Consider the following 22,936-nt stretch of genomic DNA (forward strand, 5'->3'; position numbering starts at 1 on the left):
GTTGGCTTTGAAGATGGAGGAAGGGGATTATGAGCCCAGGGATGTTGGTGGCATCTGGAAGCTGAAAAGGAAACAGATTCTCCCCTACAGCCTCCGGAAAGGAACCCAGCTGGTCCTTTGATTTTAGCCCAGCGAGACCTGTGTCAGACTTCTGACCTACAGAACAGTAAGATAATAAATTTGGGTTGTTTCCAGCCTCCAAGTTTGTAGTAATTTCTTATGGCAGGAATGGAAAGCCAATACAGTGCATATCATCTCTGTAAGAAAAAAAATCAATAGTAACAATGAAACAAACAGAGAAAATATTCCGAACAGTAAGAGTTTAATAGGTTTGACAGATAAATTATAAAAATAAAATTTTCTCTACAGTTGCAATAACTAGCAAATATAATGAAAAATAAGAAACTGTTCTCAATAGTAGAAAGAAAAAAACTATAATTAATCACCTAGGAATTAAGTAGGACATTTATGCAGAAAACTTGAAAACTCTAGTAAAGAACATAGAAGACAAAGTGATAGAGAAACATTTTATGTTCTTGGATGGGATGATGCAATATTACAAAGATGTCAATTCCCTGAATTATTCTATAAATTTAATGTATAACGATAAAAATTCCAGTTGGGCTGCTTGAGAAACTTAATAAACTTACTCTAAAATAAAAAGAAGCAATAAAGGATCACAAATAACTAAACAATCGAGAGAGAAAAAGCGAGAGAGAGAGAGAGAGAGAGAGAAACTTGCCGAATGGATATTAAGTCCAGTAATAAAGCAGTGTGATATTGTTACAAGAAAGACAAATAGAACACAGGGACAGAATAGGAAGCTTTAAGACAGAATTTTACGTAGTTAATATATGATACAGGTGCTGCCACAAATAAATGAGAGGAAGTATAGAATGTTTTGTTGGTATTGTTGGGAAATCTAGCTTACTCTCTAGCAGAAAAAACAAAACAAAATAAAACCTGGATCCTGGATTCCTAACACCATGTACAAGAATTGAGGCCTGATGGATTAAACATCAAAATGTGAAAAGTAAAACTATGAAGTGGATAGAAGAAGATATAGGACATATTTCTGTCACCTAGGAATAAGGAAGACTTCTTAAAATGTCAGAAACAAACACAAAATGTAAGGCAAAAATGATTGATTGATTTAGGTATTTCTATTAACTGAAGTATACCCTGGATAAAGTTTATGAACAGATGAAAAAGGGAGAAGATATTTGCATGTCTGAAACTGACAAGGTATACATAACTAGAGTACAGAAGAGTTCTTGTAAGAAAGACAAAAACTCCAGCAGAAAAATGGGCAAAGAATCTGAGCAGAAGATTGATCGTAAAGAAAGCAAAAATCTTATAAACATGTAAAGATATGCTCAGATGCATCAGTAATCTGAGAAATTCAACAATGAGATGGTACTTTACATCTGTTACACTAGGGGAAACAAGAAAGCTTGATAATGCCAAGGTTGGGAAGAATGTGAGGGCATAGTTACACTCAGGCATTGGTTGTAGATGTGTAGACTGGTGTGGCATTGAGGACAGCAACTTAGAATTATTTGGTCAAACTAAGAATACTCATAACCCGTGACTTAATTTATGTTCTGTTTGTGACACATTATATGGAAAATTAAAAGACCAAGCACAAACTAGGAAGATATATGCAACATATAATAGACAAAGAATTAGTATCTAGAATATATGAAGAACTAATGTACATCAGGAGAGAGGGAGAGGGATGGAGAGAATCCAGTAGAAAAATGGGTAAGAGAACTACTAAGCAGTTCATAAAGAGAAATTTGAAAGACTCATAAAACCATGAAAAGGTGCTCAACCTCAAAAGTAATGAGATGCAAAATAAAACCACAATGAGATACCTAGACTACACAAGTCCAAATACACAAAAATTCAACATTCAATACCAATGCCAAATGTTGGTGAGGATGTGGAAAAATAAGAACTCTTACACACTCCCCGCAGAGACATTACTTGGTAGAACTACTTTGGAAAATGGTGTGGCATTACCTATTAAAGTCCCACATGTGCAAAACTTAACACCCAGTCAATCACTCCTACTCTAGCATACATGCACTAGTGGACATGTACATGTCCATAACAACATTGTTGACAATAGCTAAAAATGGAAAGAATACAAGTAACCATCAATAGTAAAAAGCATAAATAAATCAATGTATATTCATATGTTATGTTGGACATATTCCACTGTCTAACAATGGAAAAAACTTCCTGTTACACAACATCAAAGTTGGGAGAATCCTACAGCAGAAGAGTGAGAGAAGCAAGTCACAGAAGAATACATATAGTATTAATTATGTTTATATAACATCAATAACAGGAAAAAGTTAAACAATACCTTGTTTAGAGATGCAATCATGAATCGCAAAAGTATGTAGAAAAGCAAGGGAATTACTGTAACAAAAGTCAGGGTCGTGGTTATTTCCCGGGCGAGGAAGGCAATGCAATGGTTGCGACATATCTCTGGTGCTCGTAACGTTCTATTTCTTAAGCTGGGTGTTAGTTGCACAGGTATTTGCTTTATTGTTATTATTGTTTAAGATGAAATTGTTTCATATACTTCTGTATGTGTAATGTATTTCGCACTAAAAATGATTTTTAAAACGATTGGCTTGGGCAATCTCTTAGATTTCCTTAATCATCGATGGTCTGTGGCCCAGCCACTTTGCAACTGGACCTATTTTTGGCCCCTCATTGACAGTTCAACTTAAAACAATATACACTGAGATGCATACACAGGTGATTAGACGGGAAACCTTGAAGGGAGGGGGGCGACGCACTAACGAAGAATCGCAGAATGGGAGACTCGGAAGAGGAAGGTGATTTGATTGAGGCCCCTCTTCTCAGGGAGGCAACCTTTTACTTGAGAGCTCCTGAGGTCCAGTCCTGGTTCTGCCTTTGAATTGAGCACGTCTCTTCTCCAATCCTGTTTTCTCATGCTGGCTTTGAACACCGTAAGGAAATTCAAATAAGAGAACGAATAATCGTTATTCTTCTTTACAGTTTGGGAATTGAGGCCGCGGGGGGACGCCACTAGCTCAAGTTGCCACTGCCACGTTGGAACTCAGGGCTCCTGAGTGCAGCACCCGGACCTGCGCACCGTCCTATTATACAGCTATTCTCTTCTTCTTCTGGCTTTGGGCCCGTAGCTTGACGTCACAGACGAACTGCCCCGCCCCACCCCGCCTCGCCCCACCTCGCCCCGCCCCGCCCCTTCGGAAGCCCCGCCTCCTCGAGCGACCCCCGCCCCTCCCGTCGTTCTCTGAGTCCCGCCCCCAGCTGCTCGCCCTCGAGCGGCGGCTCCGGCGCGTCCCCGCTATCGTCTCTTCCGGCCCCGCCCCTCCCGGCTGCCATGACAACGAGTCCGCGCCCCGCGCAAGGCTGCGGCTCGGGCGGGACCCTGGCTGGACCGCGGGCCCCGGCCTGGGGGCACAGCTGCTACCGCCGCCGCCACCTCGTCTCCTCCCCGTTCCCGCCCCGCGTCTCCTCACCTCCCTCGGGTCCGCGGCCGGGGTCCCTCCCCGCCGCCCCAACCCTGCGCGGATGCCGAAGGTGAAGGCGCTGCAGTGCGCCCTGGCGCTGGAGATCCGCTGTGTGAGTACAGGTCGCGCCCCCATCGCCGCCGCCTGGGTGTCGTCAGCCCCCGGAATTTACTAGGGTCGCCGCCTCCGTTCCCTTCCGAGAACCCCGGGTCACCGCGAAACCTCCTCCACCCTCCGAATCATCCCTATGGAGCTTTGATCCCGTGTCATTTGGCTCTTCCCCAACCTCAAAATCACGAACGCCCTCCCACTCCAGCCACACAGAGGCCTGACGCCCCCCACCGAACCCCTCCACCTCAGCTCCCCTAGCTTCCTCCCAACTTCCAGTTTGGGTTCCTTCAAATCCTTTCCAAACCACTTTCGAAAGTCCTCCTCTCTCCTCTCAACTTTCCAGTGAATTGGGTGGGGGAAGAGTCTTCTTTTAAAATTCCTCTTCTCTGCTCCAGTTCTTTTAGTGAGAGTATTACTGGCCCGACTTCTCCCCAGCCTTCGGGGGGCGGGGAGGGGTGCTTTTCCTCTTTCAGACAGATTAACAAGCTTCTGATTAGTGAAGGGGCCTTTCCTCCACACCCCGCAACCGAAATATGTCAGCATTGCACACAGCACCTTGCCATCTACCCCAGGGCCAATACCTCGGAAACCATTTCAGGCCCCTCCAGCCCCCAAACTCTCCCGATGTTGAGAAGGAACCCCTATCCTTCCCTTCACTCCAAGAAAGGCACCAGCTTTTAGAGAGACACTACTAATTCTCTAAACTTGCTCCAGAGGACCTTCAGCCCCACCCAGTCACTCTCCAGACATGCTGAAGAGGATAGTGTCCCCCCAGCTTGCTGTGGAAATCCAGCTGAGGCAGAGAACCCCCTGCCCTTCCTCAAGTGAAGGGCCTTGGACCTCTCCATGCCACGAGCAAACACCATCCCTCTGAATAATCTTACAAGACCCTTCCAAGGGGTTTTGATCTCCTTCCCCCTCATTCTTTACAGGACCCTCTCATTCTCCTCTTCAGATGAAATCTCCAACCTCTCTCTTCTAGAGGAAATCCCCCCAAAAGTCTTTCCATACCTCCATTTTAGACCTGCAGGCAGTTTGGAAACAAAATTCCTCCTTCAGTCCTTTTTTTCTTTTTCCACTTCTCTAAGTCCTTTTATTTCTCATCTCTTTCATCTCCCAGCAAAACTCTGTGTGTGTGCGCGCGTGTGCTTAAATAGCCAACACCATTTCTCTGGGTGCTGCATGGAGTAGCCCTCCCCACTTCCTTCCTGCACGCCCTGCGGTCAAGGCTCTCCATCCCCCCACCACAAAGCATCCTCTGCTTTCCTTGCTGTCTTTCCTCACATTACAATGAGGCCGCTGTAGCACAGTCCCTGAAACCTCCAGGGAAGTCACAGGACTGTTTTAGGTCTTTGGCTAGGTCTTAAAGAAAGGAAGGCCGGGTAGGGCAGAGTGTGAGGCAGGCTTGGAGAAGAAAGTTTCTGGCGCTGTCGCTTTATCTTTAAGGCTGCAGAGATTTTACTCACTGCAGTGTCAGAAACTCTATAGTATTGGCTTCAGATGTTTTTTTCATCCCACAGCTGCCAAAGCTTGGCAGCCTTTTTGTAAAGGAGTATTCATTTGGCAAAAGAATACACGAAGTTCCCTGAACCGCTGCGCCCAGGGCAGTTAGTAAAACTCCTGAGTTCGGCCTCTCTAGACTTTGTTACTGGCTGCTGCTTCCTCTTCTGCTAACCAATGCAGTTTAGCAGCCTGCGAGAGCAGCTGCCTGACCGGACCGGATGTTGCTTTCCTTCCTTGGTCAATCCAGACCTGCTTAGAGCAAGCACTTGGTGGTAACTGACAACTGCCTGAAGGGGTCAGAGAGAGAGAAGTTATTTCACTACCCTTTCTCCCCAGTATAAGTTGTCAGGCGGAAAGTGAACGGCTGTATAATAGAGCTTTGTTGTTCATCGTGGCTTAAGAAATTATGCAGGTGGAAACATTCCTGTTTCATTTTTTTCAACAGACATTTGAGTCACAGAATTTTACAGTTCTAAGAAATCTTAGCTTTCATTGGATTGAATTTCTTTTTATGGGTGAGAAAATCGAGGCTTAGCTTGACTAAATGTTTTTCTAGGTTTGCACAACTATTTAGGGGGCAGATCTGCAGGAAGACGCTAAGTTTTCTGACCAGCAAAAACCCCATTAAGTGACTCTGATGCTCAGAAGGAGCAAAAAAGACCGTTAATAACCTCACACATTAAACAAGCTTGATTGATTTGGCTTTGATTGAATGGAGGAATTCATGTGAGCATAGATATTTTTAACATCTTTTCAATTTCATTTTTTTCAATTTCATTTAATTCTTTACATTTATGGGGTATAAAAGTCAAAACTGTATAAAATGATACACTCTGAGAAGTCTTATTTCCAGCCCTTTTCAAACCTGTTTTCCATCTATTTTCATCTGCTGTAGGTAACCATTTTTATTGGTGTCTGATTTATTCTTCTAGTATTTCCCTTTGTAATATAATCAAATAGATACATACATACACACACACACACACACACACACACGCACACTGTGCACTCCCCCCTTCCCATATATATTTTTTTACTTTCCTTCACAATAGGAAGCATATTATATAAGCTAGTCTGCACTTTGCTTGTTTTCTTTCCTTAATGTATCCTGAAGATCACTCTAGGTAAGTGGGCATCTTCTGTAACCTCAACTCTTTATTGACATTTTCCAAACATACAGAGTAGTTGGGAGAATAGTACAGTGAATATATTCCATGACCTATGTACGTTAATTTGATATATCTTTATATTTGTATATGTATAAAAATAAATATTTTTTACCAAAAATATGAAAGTAAATTGTTGCCTAAATACTTCAGCATATATCTTCTAAAAATAAGGACATTGTTCTAAATAACCACAATACTATTATCACACCTAAGATAATTATCCATAAGTTCTTAGTATCTAGTCCATTTCCAAGTTTTCCTAGTTGTCAACAAAAATGGCGTGTATAGTTAACTTTTTCAAACCAGGATCCATTCAAAGTTTACATGTTGCATTTGGTCGTTAGGTTGTTTTAGTCCATTTTAACTTAGAGCAGTTCTACTGTTTCTTTCCCACAATGTTTTCCCCCCTCCGTGGATTTATATAAATTCATACACTCATACAACCATTATTTGGATCAAGATTTAGAACACTTCCATCGCCACAGTAAATTCCCTTGTTCCCCCTTTTAAGCCCCACGCAGAGGGAACTCCTCTTCTGATTTCTATTAGGGAAGATTAGTTTGCCAGTACTTGAACATCATATTAAATGAGCTATATAGTGTGTAATATTTTGTGTGGGCTTCTTCTGTTCATCGTATTTTTGAGACTCATTCATGTGCTGTGCCTATTGGTAGTTCCTTTATATTGTGGGGTAGCATTCTATCATGTGATTTGTATCATGTTCTGTCATACACCACAACATGTTTACCCATTCTCTTTATTGTTGATTATTTGGGTTGTTACCAAGTCGTGGTTGTCATGGATAAAACTACTATGAACATTCATTCCTATAAAAGTTTTTTTATGCACGCTACCTTTTGGAGACCAGACTCGGATACAGAATATCCCATGTTGTGTTATTGTCTGAATTTTCCCCCATCACGGTGATACTTAATTTGTTCTTCTAAACTGGAAATTAAGTGTTTTATTTCTACCTGCCTGTTTGAAGTGGGGCACTTCATTCCATTCTCCCCTTTCCATGTTTATTTTTTTGCTGTAGTCTTGTATTTGTGGTATCTCATGTTTAATACTGTGGTAATATGAGAGCAAAAACATAGTAAACATGAAAGGTTTTGGTGTATAACGCAATATTTTGTGTTGCTCAACAGAGCCGTGACTTGAGAGAAAATATGTTGCTGGGAAGAAAGTGTGACTTTTCTCAAGGAATCTTGGGAAAATGATGTAATATGCCAAAGTAACTTGTTTTTAAAGAGCAGCCAAAAATTATATTTCCCATCACTTACACTTTTAATATTTGAAACATCATATCTTTGATATGAAAAACTATATTTGCTGCTTCTTCACTCTACCTTCTTCTTCTTATTCAGTAGTGACATTTTCATGAGATGTTTTTAGGTATATAGAAGGAAGAAATTGGAGGTATAAGAGTAAAGCCCAATGCCTGGGCAATAAAATCAGCCAATTTGCTTTACGTGAATTGTGTCAGTTTGGGGTTAGTCTGTATTGTATAATTCCCATTTTTCTTCTCTATACTCACCTCACCTCACTACCTCACTCAAATTATTGATAGCATTGAGGCAAAGAGATCTGGGTACTTTTCAATCACAGTTCATCTGAACATTCGTAATCGTTTTCTGGTTTCCTTACTCACTTATGCTGCAGCTGGTAGTAAATTTCCCTGGAATACAGACTTTTTAAAACTTTAACTCTAAAGTACTTCAAACTTACAGAAAAAGAAAACCTAAATACTGTGATCTCTCCCCACCCTGATTTAATAAATCCTCATTTTACATGTTTCCCGCAAATTTTTGTTTTTAAGAAATAAAATGTTACAGATGTAGTTAAGGCCCCTTTGCACCTCTTGCTGAAGCCAATTTTCCTCCGTCCCTTCCTAGAGGTAACATAATCAATATCCTGAAGTTGGAGTGTATTCTTTTCATTCAGGTTTTTGTAAGCTTACTCCATATTTGTGTACGCCTACGTACTACGTGTACTATTGTTCTGTTATAAAACTTTACACAAATGGTATCATACTGTAGGTATCCTTCTGCAGATCTGTTTTTTCCACTTCACTGTTTCTGAAATCTGTCAGTGTTGATTCTTACAGATCTAGTTAATTTTCTTAATTGTTATGTAATGCTGTATATTTATATGACAGTGATTTAATTCCTATTCCCCTATTGATGGACTTTTAAATACCAGTTTTCCTCTTTTTTAATATTACAAACAATGTTGCAGTGAGAATATTTGAACATACCTTCTGGTGTCCATGAGTCAGTTGTTCTCAAGGGCAGATATTGTGCCCTAGGGAGCATGCTAGAAATCTGTGGGCTACCTTGTTTGCCATAGTGGTTGGGGGAGATCCTACTGGTGTTGATTATCTGGTATTCTGCATGACTTGACTGTCCCATTGAATATGTATATGAAAACCTGTTTATAATTATTAGAGATTAAGAACCTAACTCTGTTTTATGTTTAAACACAAAGTCTGTTTTTTTTTTTTTTTGGGAAAAAAATATTTTTAAATACAGTGAATTTTCCACTAATGCAATTACCATGTAAATTGAGGAAAGAGTGTACTTTGTTTTGTTCGGAACTCTGGTAAGAGTTTACTCTTTCAGAAAATTATGGCATCAGTGGCAACTCTGCTTGTGTTTGAGCTGCAAATACCTATCATTCAGCTTTTGAAACAGACCAGTTCATGTTGATTCTGTGAATAGGTGCAAATATTGTATCTTCTAGCTTAGTTCTGCCTGAGCGTTTACACATAGAAATATATAATTTATTTTATTTCTGTATTTTTTTCCGTTATGGCATTGGTTTATTTTTTAGTTATGTGTATGGGTAAATTGCAAAATAGTAGTTGTAAAAGGAGGGTGTTGGATCTTGTAGAGACCCAGTGCTCTAGGGAATAGATTTAGAAATGGAACTACCAAGTCTTAGGGAATTGGTTTCATTTCCTAGGGCTTCCATAACAAATTTCCTCAATTTGTTGTCCTTGGAGTCTTAAAGGACAGAAATTTATTCTCTCACATTTACTGGAGGCCAGAAGTTAAAACAAAGGTATTGGCAGGGCAGCGCTCCCTTAGAAGGCTCTTGGGGAAGACCCTTCCTTGTTCTTCTAGCTTTCAGTGTCTCCAGGCATTTCCAGAATGTGGCTGCATAACTCCAATCTCCAATCCTAGAGGTTTCCTTTTCTGTGAATAGCCAGTTCATATCCTTTGCCCTTTAGGAACATAAGAGTTTTTTTTTTCTTGTTAAATATATTTTGAACACCACCAACCTTTGTTGGTTATATGTAATGTAAATGTCAAAGATCTTCTAGTTGAAGCTTATTTTTTCACTTTGTTTTTGCTCTTTTTAGTAATGCCTTTTGTTTTTATTTTCTATTTTTTGTTGTTATTGTTGCTGGTAAACAAAGAATGCTGAGTCTTTAAGTTAACTTTTTACAGAACTATAGCATATATTCAGAAAGTGCACAAATCCAAAGTGTGTAATCAACACCCAAATGGATGTTGGGTGGCAGCCACTCCACCTGCCCCCCCTTCCCCTCCCAGAGGTAACCACTATCTTGACTTCTATGACAACAAATTTTGAACTTTTGAAGTCAGCCTCTTTCTTTCTCCCTCCCTTCTTCCCTCCCCTCCCTCCCTCCCTCCTTCGACGTTTTACGTATAACTTCTTTGTGAGAATTCATCCATGCTGTTATGTGAAGCAGTAATTCTTTATCCTTTCTATTGTTCCCCCCCAGCTTTACTGATATATAATTGACAGATAGCATTGTATAAGTTTAAAGTGTACAGTATGTTGATTTGATATGTTTATAAATCGCAAAATGATTACTACCATAGTATTAGCTACCATCTCCATTCTGTCACATAGTTGCCATTTCTTTTTTGTGGTGAAAACAATTAAGATCTACTCTCTTAGCGACATTCAAGTATATAATACAGTGTTATTAGTTATCGTCACTATGCTGTACATTTGGTACCCAAACTTGTTAATCTTATAACTGGAAGTTTATACCCTTTCATCAGTATCTCCCCATTTCCCCCACCTCCTGAATCCTTGGTAAACACCATTCTACTCTCTGTTTCTCTGAGTTTATCTTTTGTAGATTCCACATATAAGTGATATCTTACAGTTATTTGTTTTTCTCTGACTTGTTTCACTTAACGTAATGCCCTCAGGGTCCATCCAAGTTGTCACGAATGGCAGGATTTCCTTTTTCCTGATGGCTGAATAATATTGGTACATATATATCACATGCTCTTTATCCATTCATCCATTATTCATTGACAGACACTTAGGTTGTTTTCATATCTTGGCTGTTGTGAGTAATGCCATTGTGAACGTGGGAGTGCAGATATGAGATCCTGATTTCAATTCCTTTGGATGTGTATCCAGAAGTGGGATTGCTGGAGCATATGGTCATTCAATTTCAAATTTTTCGAGGAACCTCTGTACTGTTTTCCATAGTGGCTATGCTCAATTTACATTCCCACCAGAAATGTCTTAGGGTTCCCTTTTCTTCAGATCCTCACCAACACTTGTTATCTCTTGTCTTTTTCATGAGCGTTAACTCTGACTTGTGTGAGGTGATATCTAATTGTGGTTTTGATTTGCATTTCCCTGATGATTAGCGATGTTGAGCATCTTTTCATCTACCTGTTGGCCATTTGTATGTCTTCGTTGGAAAACTATTCTGTTCCTCTGTATCCATTTCTATTGTTGATGACATTTTCATTTTTTTTCCAGTATTGGGATATTACAAATCGTGCTCCTGTGAACATTTTTGTACATATCTTTGTTGCATATTTTGTATTCAGCAACTTGCTGAAATCTCATATAAGGTATTTGGATTTTCTGTGTGGGAAATCATGTTTGTAAATAAAGTCAGTTTTGACTTCTCTTGTACAATGTTTTTTCTTTTTTTTCCCTTTTTATTATTTATGTCCTTGATCAGAATCCCCAGTATAATGTTAAATAGTGCGAATAATAGTACATATACTTGTCATTTTATTTTAAGTTATCCCGCTGAAGTTTCACCAGTATTAGATTGAATCTTATGAAATTGCTGACAATGGGTCATTTTTTAACTTAAAAAAAATGACAATTTCATATATTTCAACCTAATATAATATTGGCTGTAGGATTTTCATTTATTGAGTTAAGAAAGCTCCCTTCTATTCCTTTTTTTTTTTTTTTTTTGGCTGCATCTGTGGCTTGTGGGATATGGGATCTTAGTTCCTGCCCAGGGATTCAACCTGGGCCCTCGGCAGTGAGAGTGCGGAATCTTAACCACTGGACCACCAGGGAATTCCCCCTAATTTTTAAAGTATTCTGAGTTTTGAATTATATTGAATGCTTTTCCCTCAGTCTAATGAGATTATTATATAACATTGCTCCCATGTTCTATAGAAGGGACACATTTTGTGATGTTGCACCTTCTCCATTCCTATGATAGATTCTTTTTAGTCAGGATGTATTATTTTTACTATATTTTGTTGGATTTGATTCATAATTTTATATTTAGCATCTTTCATTTGTGTTCATAGATGAGATATTAGCTCTATAAGTCAAATATTTATTTAGCTTTTGTTTATTATTAAAACATTTATTTTGAAATATTTCAGACATACAAAAAGTTATAAAGAGTAACATAATGAACACCCATATTCCTCCCCATCAGCTTAAGATGTAAAACATTACAGATAAGGTGAAGTCTCCTGTATCTCTCTCTCTAATAGAATCCCCCCTCCCTTCTTCCTTTGGCTAGTCACTACTCTGAATTTTGTGTTATTCTCCCTATTTTTCATTGCTTTTCTCATTTTAATATCTGTTTTTAAGGCATTGGATTTACATGCAAGTGCTGCTTAACTGGCATCCTAAGGGGATTGATGAAACTGTTTTAAAATTATTTGGTTCTAGATATTTTATAATTTTTATAAAATTTATTTTATGCTTTTTACTTTACCTTATGAGCTATTTAGGAGTTTGTTTTAATTTCAAGATGTATAGGATTTATATGTGTGTATATACTCTTTTTCCCCCTCGCCTTCCCGCCATACATACATACACACACATACATACATTCTTATATTGTAGTATTTTAATTCAATTGCATTGGGGGTATTGAATGAAGTCTGTGTGATATTGATTATTTTTGTTGGCAATTTCCTATGTGTTATTATCCAATTATTATATCTATAATATATTTATGAATAATCCAATTATTGTGAATGTTCTCTATTTACTTGAAAATAATATATAAATTTATTTGTTTGATATAGGGCTCTATCAGCCATTATCAGATCAAATTTATTTTCTCTGAAATATCTTCAGTTCCATATTAAATTTTTTGTCTGCATGCAATCTCTACCAGATTGTAATGGAGATATTAAAACCTTTACTATCATAATGTATTTTCATTTTATCCTTGTTGTATTCTAGTACACTATGATTATAGAACTATAGATTCATTTCTGTTTATTGTTTTCCACTAAGTTTGTACTTTCCATCTGAGACTTTATGGAATTCTGCAGTTTGGGGAAATTCTTAGCTTTTATATCTTTGAATATTGTTTTTCTGCTGTTCTCTCTTTTCTTCTGACAGTGCTATTAGACATATATTGGAACTTTTATCTATTCTGCTTTCTTAAGTGCTTTTCTTGTGTGTAATATTTTTATATCCTCCTGTTCTGGGAGAATTCTTCAGTATTATATTCTTATTTACTTATTAAATTAAATTTTTAAATCTTCTCTATTGAGATTTTTAACTTCATTGACTACATATTCCAAGATTTCTCATTTAGTGTCTCTTTTTAAACATATGCCGAATATTTACATTTTTACCTGTTTTAATTTCATAAATTTTGTTTTTTATGGAGTTTTCTCCCCTTATTAGATGAAAGATTCTAAATACTTATTTTAAAATTATTTTCAGATTGTATAAATTAATTTTCATGTAAGATGGATTTATCTCCTGATTGTCAATTTTGTTGTTTTTCTTAGTGCTTGAGATTTCACTGAGATTATGGACCACTTTTGGGAGAATTAACAATGAACCTTTCAATCCATTAACTGGTATATTTTTCCATCTATTTAGGTTTTCAGGTTCTTTCAATGATGTTTGTAGTTTTCAGAATACATGTCTTACACATATTTTGTTAAATTTATACCTAGGTAGTACATGTCTAAGATTTTAATGATATTATAAACGGTATTAATTTTTTTGATGTGCTAATATATAGAAATAAAGTTGATTTTTTTGCCTATTGACCCCATATCCTTTTGTTTATTGAGACTTGTTTTACGGTTCATGATATCATCTGTCTTGATGAATGTTTTCATGTGCACTTGGAAAAAAAGGTGTATCCTTCTGTTGTTGGATGGAGTATTATGTAAATGTTAGGTCAAATTACTTGAACGCTGTTGTCCACATCTTCTATACCCTTTATGATTTTTGACTGCTTATTTTATCAGTTATTGACAGGGAAGTGTCGAAATTCAGTTATATATTTTTTTGCTTCATTACTTTGACATTGTATTATTAGGTGCATACAATTTAATTTTGTATATCTTTTAATAAATCAGATTTTTAATCGATATGAAATGTTCCACATTAACGTTGGTAACCTTTCTTTTTCTGAAGTCTACTTTATATCAAGTTAGCCACCCCAGCTTTCTTATGATTAGTGAATGCATGGTGCATCTTTTTCTATAATTTTACTTTAGTCCTGAATTTTTAAGTTTTAAAAACATTGAAATATAATTCACATATCATAAAATCCACTCTTTTAAAGTGTACAGTTCAATGAATTTTTATATATTCACAAAGTTGTGCAACAGTCACCACTAATTTCGGAACATTTTCATCACCCCATGAAGAAATCCCATACCTAGTACTGTCATCTCCCTCTCCCCCCAGCCCCTGGCTACCACTAATATAATTTCTAGGTCTATGGACTTGCCTACTCTGGACATTTCTATAAGTGGAATTATGCAATATGTGGCTTTCTGTGTCTGGCTTCTTTTACTTAGCATAATGTTTTTAAAATTCATCCATGTTATAGTATATATCAGTACTTTATTTCTTTTTATGGCCAAGTAATATTCCATTGTATGGATATACCACATCTTGCTTATTCATCAGTTGATGGACATTTGGATTGTATCCACTTTTTGGTTGTTATGAATAACACTGTTATACTCTTGTACCTATTCTTTTGTGAACGTATGTTTTCAGTGCTCTTGGATATATACCTAGCAAGTTGTTGGTTCTTGTGGTAACTGTTTACTTCTCTTGAGGAACTACCAAACTTTTTACCACAGTGACTACACCATTTTACATTTCCACCAGCACAGTAGGAGGGTTCCAATTTTTTGGCATCCTCCCCAACACTTGTTTTGTCCATCTTTTGATTTATAAGCCATTCTAGTGAGTATGAAGAGCTATCTCATTGTGATTTTGATTTATATTTCCCTAATGACCAATGATGTTGAACATATTTTCATGTGCTTTTGGGCCATTTGTGAATCTTCTTTAGAGAGATGCCTGTTTGTTTTTGCATCATGTATTTTGGGGCTCATCTAAGTACATGTATCGTTATATTGTTGTGTCTTCTTGGAATATATTTACCTGTTTTTAATTGTCACATCATTATAAAATGTCCTTCTTTGCTTCTAGTATCAATTTTTGTTTTAATGTCTAGTTTGATGTTAGGATAACCACTGCAACTCTCCTTTGGTTACTTCTTGGATAGATTATTTATTTTTCCCATTTGTGTCTTTGAATATAAAGTGTGTCTCTTGTAGACAACATGTAGTTGGATTATAGTTTGTAATCAATTCTGCTAAACTCTACCTTTTGATTGGAATGTTTAGTCAATTGACATTTAATGTAAGATAAAGTAGGATTTACCTCTGTCATTTTTCTGTCTTTTCTGTCTTAATGTCTTTTTCGTTTCTCTGTTTCTGCATTAGTGACTTCTTTTGTGTTAACTATTATCAAGTGGACCATTTTAATTCCCTTGTTTCTATTACTATATTTTTTGAGTTATTTTCTTAGTAATGGTTCTGGGGCTCACAATTAACATTTTAATTTTTAACAATATAGTATGGATTAATACCAATTTAATTTGAATAATACATAAAACCTTTGCTTTTATTTAGTTCTGTTCTCTCTCTTCTTTATAATTTTATTATCATACAGATGACATCTTTATACATATACACACTTCAACACAGTTTAATAATTGTTGCTTTATGTAATTTTATTTTAAATAAAAATGGTTAAATGAGAGAAAATACATTTATACTGTCTTAAATTTACCAATGTGGTTCCCTCATTGGTGTTCTTTATTCTTTCATGAGCATTTTAGCTACTGTCTAGTGTCCTTTCATTTTAATATGAAGAATGCTCTTTTTTGGTTTATTTTAACATCTTTATTGAAGTATAATTGCTTTACAATGTTGTGTTAGTTTCTGCTTTATAACAAAGTGAATCAGCTATATATATATATATATATATATATATATATATATCCCCCCATATCTCCTCCCTCTTGCGTCTCCCTCCCACCCTCCCTATCCCACCCCTCTAGGTGGTCACAAAGCACTGAGCTGATCCCCTGTGCTGTGTGGCTGATTCCCACTAGCGATCTGTTTTACATTTCGTAGTGTATATATGTCCATGCCACTCTGTCACTTCATCCCAGCTTACCCTTCCCCCTCCCCGTGTCCTCAAGTCCATTCTCTATGTCTGTGTCTTTATTCCTTTCCTGCCCCTAGGTTCTTCAGAACAATTTTTTTTTTTTAGATTCCATATATATGTGTTAGCATATGGTATTTGTTTTTCTCTTTCTGACTTACTTCACTCTGTATGAGAGACTCTAGGTCCATCCACCTCACTACAAATAACTCAATTTCGTTTCTTCTTATGGCTGAGTAATATTCCATTGTATATATGTGCCACATCTTCTTTATCCATTCATCTGTCGATGGACACTTAGGTTGGTTCCATGTCCTGGCTATTGTAAATAGAGCTGCAGTGAACATTGTGGTACATGACCCTTTTGAATTATGGCTTTCTCAGGGTATATGCCCAGTAGTGGGACTGCTGGGTCGTATGGTAGTTCCATTTTTAGATTTTTAAGGAACCTCCATACTGTTCTCCATAGTGGCTATATCAATTTACATTCCCACCAACAGTGCAAGAGGGTTCCCTTTTCTCCACACCCTCTCCAGCATTTATTCTTTGTAGATTTTTTGATGATGACCATTCTGACTGGTGTGAGATGATACCTCATTGTAGCTTTGATTTGCATTTCTGTAATGATTAGTGACGTTGAGCATCCTTTCATGTGTTTGTTGGCAATCTGTATATCTTCGGAGAAATGTCTATGTAGGTCTTCTGCCCATTTTTGTATTGGATTGTTTGCTTTTTTGATATGGAGCTGCATGAGCTGCTTGTAAATTTTGGAGATTAACCCTTTGTCATTTGCTTCATTTGCAAATATTTTCTCCCATGTTCCTCCCTCTGCTATATTTTGGAAGAGTTTGAGAAGGATAGGTGTTAGCTCTTCTCTAAATGTTTGATAGAATTCGCCTGTGAAGCTATCTGGTCCTGGGCTTTTGTTTGTTGGAAGATTTTTAATGACAGTTTCAATTTCAGTGCTTGTGATTGGTCTGTTTATATTTTCTAGTCCTTCCTGGTTCTGTCTCAGAAGGTTGTGCTTTTCTAAGAAATTGTCCATTTCTTGCAGGTTGTCCATTTTATTGACATATAGTTGCCTGTAGTAATCTCTCATGATCCTTTGTATTTCTGCAGTGTCAGTTGTTACTTCTCCTTTTTTATTTCTAATTCTATTGTTTTGAGTCTTCTCCCTTTTTTTCTTGATGAGTCTGGCTAATGGTTATTATCAATTTTGTTTACCGTCTCAAAGAACCAGCTTTTAGTTTTATTGATCTTTGCTATCATTTCCTTCTTTTTTTTCCCATTTATTCCTGATCTGATCTTTATGATTTCTTCTGCTAACTTTGGGTTTTTTTTGTTCTCCTTTCTCTAATGGCTTTAAGTGTAAGGTTAGGTTGTTTATTTAAGATGTTTCTTGTTTCTTGAGGTAGGAGTGTATTGCTATAAACTTCCCTCTTAGAACTGCTTTTGCTGTATCTCATAGGTTTTGAGTTAACATGTTTTCATTGTCATTTGTTCCTAGGTATTTTTTGATTTCCCCTTTGATTTTTCAGTGATCTCTTGGTTATTTAGTAGTGTATTGTTTAGCCGCCATGTGTTTGTATTTTTTACATATTTTTTTCCAGTAATTGATATGTAGTCTCATAGGTTTGTGGTCGGAAAAGATAGTTGATACAATTTCAATTTTATTAAATTTACCAATGCTTGATTTGTGACCCAAGATATGATCTATCCTGGAAAATGTTCCATGAGCACTTGAGAAGAAAGTGTATTCTGTTGTTTTTGCATGGAATGTCCTATAAATATCAATTAATTCCATCTTGTTTAATGTATCGTTTAAAGATTGTGTTTCCTTATTTATTTTCAGGTTGGATGATCTGTCCAAAGGGGAAAGTTGGGTGTTAAAGTTCCCTACTATGATTGTGTAACTGTTGATTTCCCCTTTTATGGCTGTTAGCACTTGCCTTATGTATTGAGGTGCTCCTATGTTGGGTGCATAAATATTTACAATTGTTATATCTTCTTCTTGGATTGATCCGTTGATCATTATGTAGTGTCCTTCTTTGTCTCTTGTAATAGTCTTTATTTTAAAGTCTATTTTGTCTGATATAAGAATTACTACTCCTGCTTTCTTTTGATTTCCATTTGCATGTAATATCTTTTTCCATCCCCTCACTTTCAGTCTGTATGTGTACCTAGGTCTGAAGTGGGTCTCTTGTAGACAGCATATGTATGGGTCTTTGTTTTGTATCCATTCAGCCAGTCTGTGTCTTTTGGTAGGAGCATTTAATCCATTTGCATTTAAGGTAGTTATCGATAAGTATGGTCCTATTACCATTTTCTAAATTGTTTTGGGTTTGTTATTGTAGGTCTTTTCCTTCTCTTGTGTTTCCAGCCTAGAGAAATTCCTTCAGCATTTGTTGTAAAGCTGGTTTGGTGGTGCTGAATTCTCTTAGCTTTTGTTTGTCTGTAAAGGTTTTGATTTCTCCATCGAATCTGAATGAGATCATTCCTGGATAGAGTAATCTTTGTTTTAGGATTTTGCCTTTCATCACTTTAAATATGTCTTGCCATTCCCTTCTGGCTTGTAGAGTTACTGCTGAAAGATCAGTTGTTAACCTTATGGGGATTCCCTTGTATGTTATTTCTTGTTTTTCCCTTGCTGCTTTTAATATTTTTTCTTTGTATTTAATTTTTGACAGTTTGATTAATATGTGTCTTGGCGTGTTTCTCCTTGGATTTATCCTGTATGGGACTCTCTACGCTTCCTGGACTTGATTGACTATTTCCTTTCCCATATTAGGGAAATTTTCAACTATAATCTCTTCAAATATTTTCTCAGTCCCTTTCTTTTTCTCTTCTTCTTCTGGGCCCCCTATAATTTGAATTTTGGTGTGTTTCATGTTGTCCCAGAGGTCTCTGAGACTGTCCTCATTTCTTTTCATTCCTTTTTCTTCATTCTGCTCTGCAGTACTTATTTCCACTATTTTATGTTCCAGGTCACTTATCCATTCTTCTGCCTCAGTTATTCTGCCATTGATTTCTTCTAGAGAATTTTTCATTTCATTTATTGTGTTGTTCATCATTGTTTGTTTGTTCTTTAGTTCTTCTAGGTCCTTGTTAAAAGTTTCTTGTATTTTCTTCATTCTGTCCAAGATTTTGGATCATCTTTGCTATCATTATTCTGAATTCTTTTTCAGGTACATTGCCTATTTCCTCTTCATTTGTTTGGTGGGTTTTTACCTTGCTCCTTCATCTGCTGTATGTTTCTCTTTCTTCTCATTTTGCTTAACTTACTGTGGTTGGGGTCTCCTTTTCACAGGCTGCAGGTTCGTAGTTCCCACTGTTTTTGGTGTCTGCCCCCAGTGGGTAATGTTGGTTCAGTGGGCTGTGTAGGCTTCCTGGTGGAGGGGACGGGTGCCTGTGTTCTGGTGGATGAGGGTGGATCTTGTCTTTCTGGTGGGCAGGGCAGCATCCGGTGGTATGTTTTGGGGTGTCTGTGACCTTATTATGATTTTAGGCAGCCTATCTTCTAATGGGTGGGGTTGTGTTTCTGTCTTGCTAGGTGGTTGGCGTAAGGTCTCCAGCACTGTAGCTTGCTGGTCTTTGAGTGGAGCTGGTCTTAGCATTGAGATGGAGATCTGTGGGAGAGCTCTCGCTGTTTAATCTTACATGGAGCCGGGAGGTCTCTGTTGGGCCAATGTCCTAAACTCGGCTCTCCCACCTCAGAGGCACAGACCTGACACCTGGCCAGAGCACTAGACCCCTGTCAGCCACACGGGTCAGAAGAAAAGGGAGAAAGAAAGAAAGAGAGAGAGAGAGAGAGAGAGAGAGAGAGAGAGAGAGAGAGAGAGAGAGACGGAGGGCGAGAGGGAGGAAGGGAAATAAAATAAAATAAAGTTATTAAAATAAAAATTTTTTAAAATTATTAAAAATTTAAAAAATATTGAAAACTAATAAAAAAAAAAAGAAAGAAGAGAGCAAGCAAACCAAAAATCAAATCCACCAATGATAACAAGGGCTAAAAAAGTATACTAAAAAAAACAAACAAACAGAAAAACGGACAGACAGAACCGTTGGACAAATGGTAAAAGCAAAGCTATACAGACAAAATCACACAAGGTCCATCTCCTCAACTTTGGGATGATTCGTCTTCTGTTCAGGTATTCCAGAGATGCAGGGTACATCAAGTTGATTGTGGAGATTTAATCTGCTGCTCCAGAGGCTGCTGGGAGAGATTTCCCTTTCTCTTCCTTGTTTGCACAGCTCCTGGAGTTCAGCTTTGGATTTGGCCCTGCCTCTGCGTGTAGGTCGCCGGAGGGTGTCTGTTCTTCGCTGAGGCAGGACGGGGTTAAAGTAGCATCTGATTAGGGGGCTTTGGCTCACTCAGGCCAGGGGGAGGGAAGGGTACGGAATGCGGGGCCAGCCTGCGGTGGCAGAGGCCACAATGATGTTACAACAGCCTGAGGCGCGCTGTGTGTTCTCCCGGGGAAGTTGTCCCTGGGTCACGGGACTGGCAGTGGCTGCACAGGATCCCAGGAGGGGAGGTGTAGATAGTGACCTGTGCTTGCACACAGGCTTCTTGGTGGCTGCAGCAGTAGCCTTAGCATCTCATGCCCGTCTCTTGTGTCCACGCTCATAGCCGCGGCTTGCACCTGTCTCTGGAGCTCACTTAGGCGGTACTCTGAATCCCCTCTCCTTGCGCACCCCGAAACAGTGGTCTCTTGCCTCTTATCCAATTCCAGACTTTTTCCTGACTACCTCCTGGCTAACTGTGGCTCACTAGCCCCCTTCAGGCTGTGTTCATGCAGCCATCCCCAGTCCTCTCCCTGGGATCTGACCTCGGAAGCCGAAGCCTCAGCTCTCAGCCCCCACCCACTGAGAGCAGACAAGCCTCTCAGGCTGGTGAGTGCTGATTGGCACTGATCCTCTGTGTGGGAATCTCTCCTCTTTGCTCTTTGCACCCCTGTTGCTGTGCTCTCCTCCGAAGCTTCCCTGCTGCCACCCCCATCTCCGCCAGTGAAGGGGCTTCCTATTGTGTGGAAACCTTTCCTCCTTTACAGCTCCCTCCCAGAGGTGTTGGTCCCATCCTAATTCTTTTGTCTCTGTTTTTTCATTTTTCTTTTGCCATAGCCAGATATGTGGGGGAGTTTCTTGCGATTTGGGAAGTCTGAGGTCTTCTGCCAGCGTTCTGTAGGTTTTCTGTAGGAGTTGTTCCACATGTAGATGTATTTCTGATGTATTTGTGAGGTGGAAGGTGATCTCCATGTCTTATTCCTCCACCATCTTGAAGGTCTCTGAAGGATTCTCTTTAATAATTCTTATAGGGAAGTTCTGCTCGTGATGGATTATCTGTTTTTGTTTGAGAAAGTCTTAATTTTCCATCTGTTTGAAGGAGAATTGCCTGGATATTGAACTACTGAAAGTCTTCTTTAAGTACTTTGAATAAGTCATTGCACTTTCTTCTGGCTTCATATTTCTGATGAGAAATCAGCTGTTATTCCTGTTGAGGATTTCTGGTACCTACTGAATCATTTAACTTTTCCTGCTTTCAAGATTCTCTCTTCATCTTTGTCTTTGAACCGTCTGTTTACAATGTGTGTGATTTGGAGTTATTGGAGTTTGTTGGATGTATAGATTGTTTTCCTTTAAATTTCAGACATTTTTATCCATCATTTCTGCAAACATTCTTTCTGGCCGTTTCTCCTCTACTTTAAGGCTCCCATTATATCTATGTTGCTGTGCTTGATGGTTTCCTACAAGTCTCTGAGACTATTCATTTTTCTATTTTCTTTCTGTACCTCAGACTGTATAATCTCAATTGACAAATTTTCAGGTTCATTTATTCTTTCTTCTGCTATCTTATATCTACTCTTGAGTTTCTCTAGTGAATTTTTCATTTGTTTTGTACTTTTCAACTCTAAAATCTCTATTTTTTAAAATAATGTCTATTGATATTCCTTATTTGATGAGACGTCTTTGCCACATCGCCATACTTTTCTTTAGATCTTTAGATACGTTTTCCTTTAGTCCTTTGTACATATTTATAATAGATGATTTAAAGCTCTTGTTTAGTAAGCCCAACTTCTGGGCTTCCTCAAGGACATTTTCTGATGACTGCCTTTTCCTCCATGTATGGGTTATACCCTTGTTTCTTTACATGTCATAATTTTTGTTGAAAACTGGACATTTTAAATAATATAATATGGAACTGTGTAAATCAGACTTCCTCTATTTCCCAGAGTTTATTGTTTTCTTGCTGTTGTTGTTGCTTTTTGTTTGTTTATTTACTTTCCTGAGGCAATGTCTATATTCTGTAAAGACTATGTTCTTTGTTGTGTGTGGCCACTGAAGTCTCTGCTCAGTTAGCTTCATGGCCCTCTAATGACAGGGCTTATATTTCCTTAAATGCTTTGAACCAGTGAGTCCCCCAGTCTTTGCTGAGTATCTCTATTGCTGAGTATGTTGGGACATGCTTTCTATGCCCTGCAGGTAACGTACAACTCTTAGTCTTCACTTCCAACATTTTCAAAGCCTCAAGATCAACCAGAAGTGAGAGATTAGGGCTTCCTTAAGTAATTTCTGGGTATGCTTGTAGCCCTGCACGTGTGCGTGACCTTCTAAATTGCCAAGAATGTATCACAGCTTGTCAAAGACAGCCCCCCAACACACACACACATACACACACAGTTCTCCAGCTTTGCCTTTTAAGTGTTTTGGTCACTTATTGTTTGCTCCAACTGGCACTGCCTCAGGCATCCCTGATGTTAGACAATAGCTGCTTTTTTTTTTTCTGACAAATGCCTCGCAGGTAAAGGATGTTTGTTGTGACTAAGCTCTGATTCAAGTCAAATAAAGAGAAGCCCTGTGAATGGGGGTTGACAATTCCTTAGGCTAGGGCTTTTGGGTAGCTTTATACCTGATTTCCTACAGTGGCTG

At 38.1% G+C, this 22,936-nt stretch overlaps 1 protein-coding gene and 1 long non-coding RNA gene across 4 annotated transcripts in view; one reads left to right on the forward strand and one right to left on the reverse strand.

Annotated features, from left to right (window-relative positions):
- Positions 1-305: 305 nt before the first annotated feature.
- LOC109550381 (uncharacterized) lies at positions 306-4,781 on the reverse strand. The gene is made up of 2 exons (XR_002176872.2): positions 4,641-4,781; positions 306-2,979 (listed from the first exon to the last, which is right to left on the reverse strand). It is a non-coding gene; the product is annotated as an uncharacterized lncRNA (long non-coding RNA).
- The window catches only part of SPATA6 (spermatogenesis associated 6), a 153,349-nt gene continuing 133,788 nt past the window's right edge, over positions 3,376-22,936 (forward strand). For all 3 annotated transcript variants that reach the window (XM_019937843.3, XM_019937844.3, XM_073789996.1), the window contains exon 1: positions 3,376-3,630. In XM_019937843.3, coding sequence (XP_019793402.1) covers positions 3,580-3,630 — 51 coding nt within the window. In that variant the 5' untranslated portion in view covers positions 3,376-3,579. The remainder of the gene's footprint in view (positions 3,631-22,936) is intronic.

Source organism: Tursiops truncatus, chromosome 1, assembly GCF_011762595.2.
Source record: "Tursiops truncatus isolate mTurTru1 chromosome 1, mTurTru1.mat.Y, whole genome shotgun sequence".
In the NCBI taxonomy this organism is placed as follows: Eukaryota; Metazoa; Chordata; class Mammalia; order Artiodactyla; family Delphinidae; genus Tursiops; species Tursiops truncatus.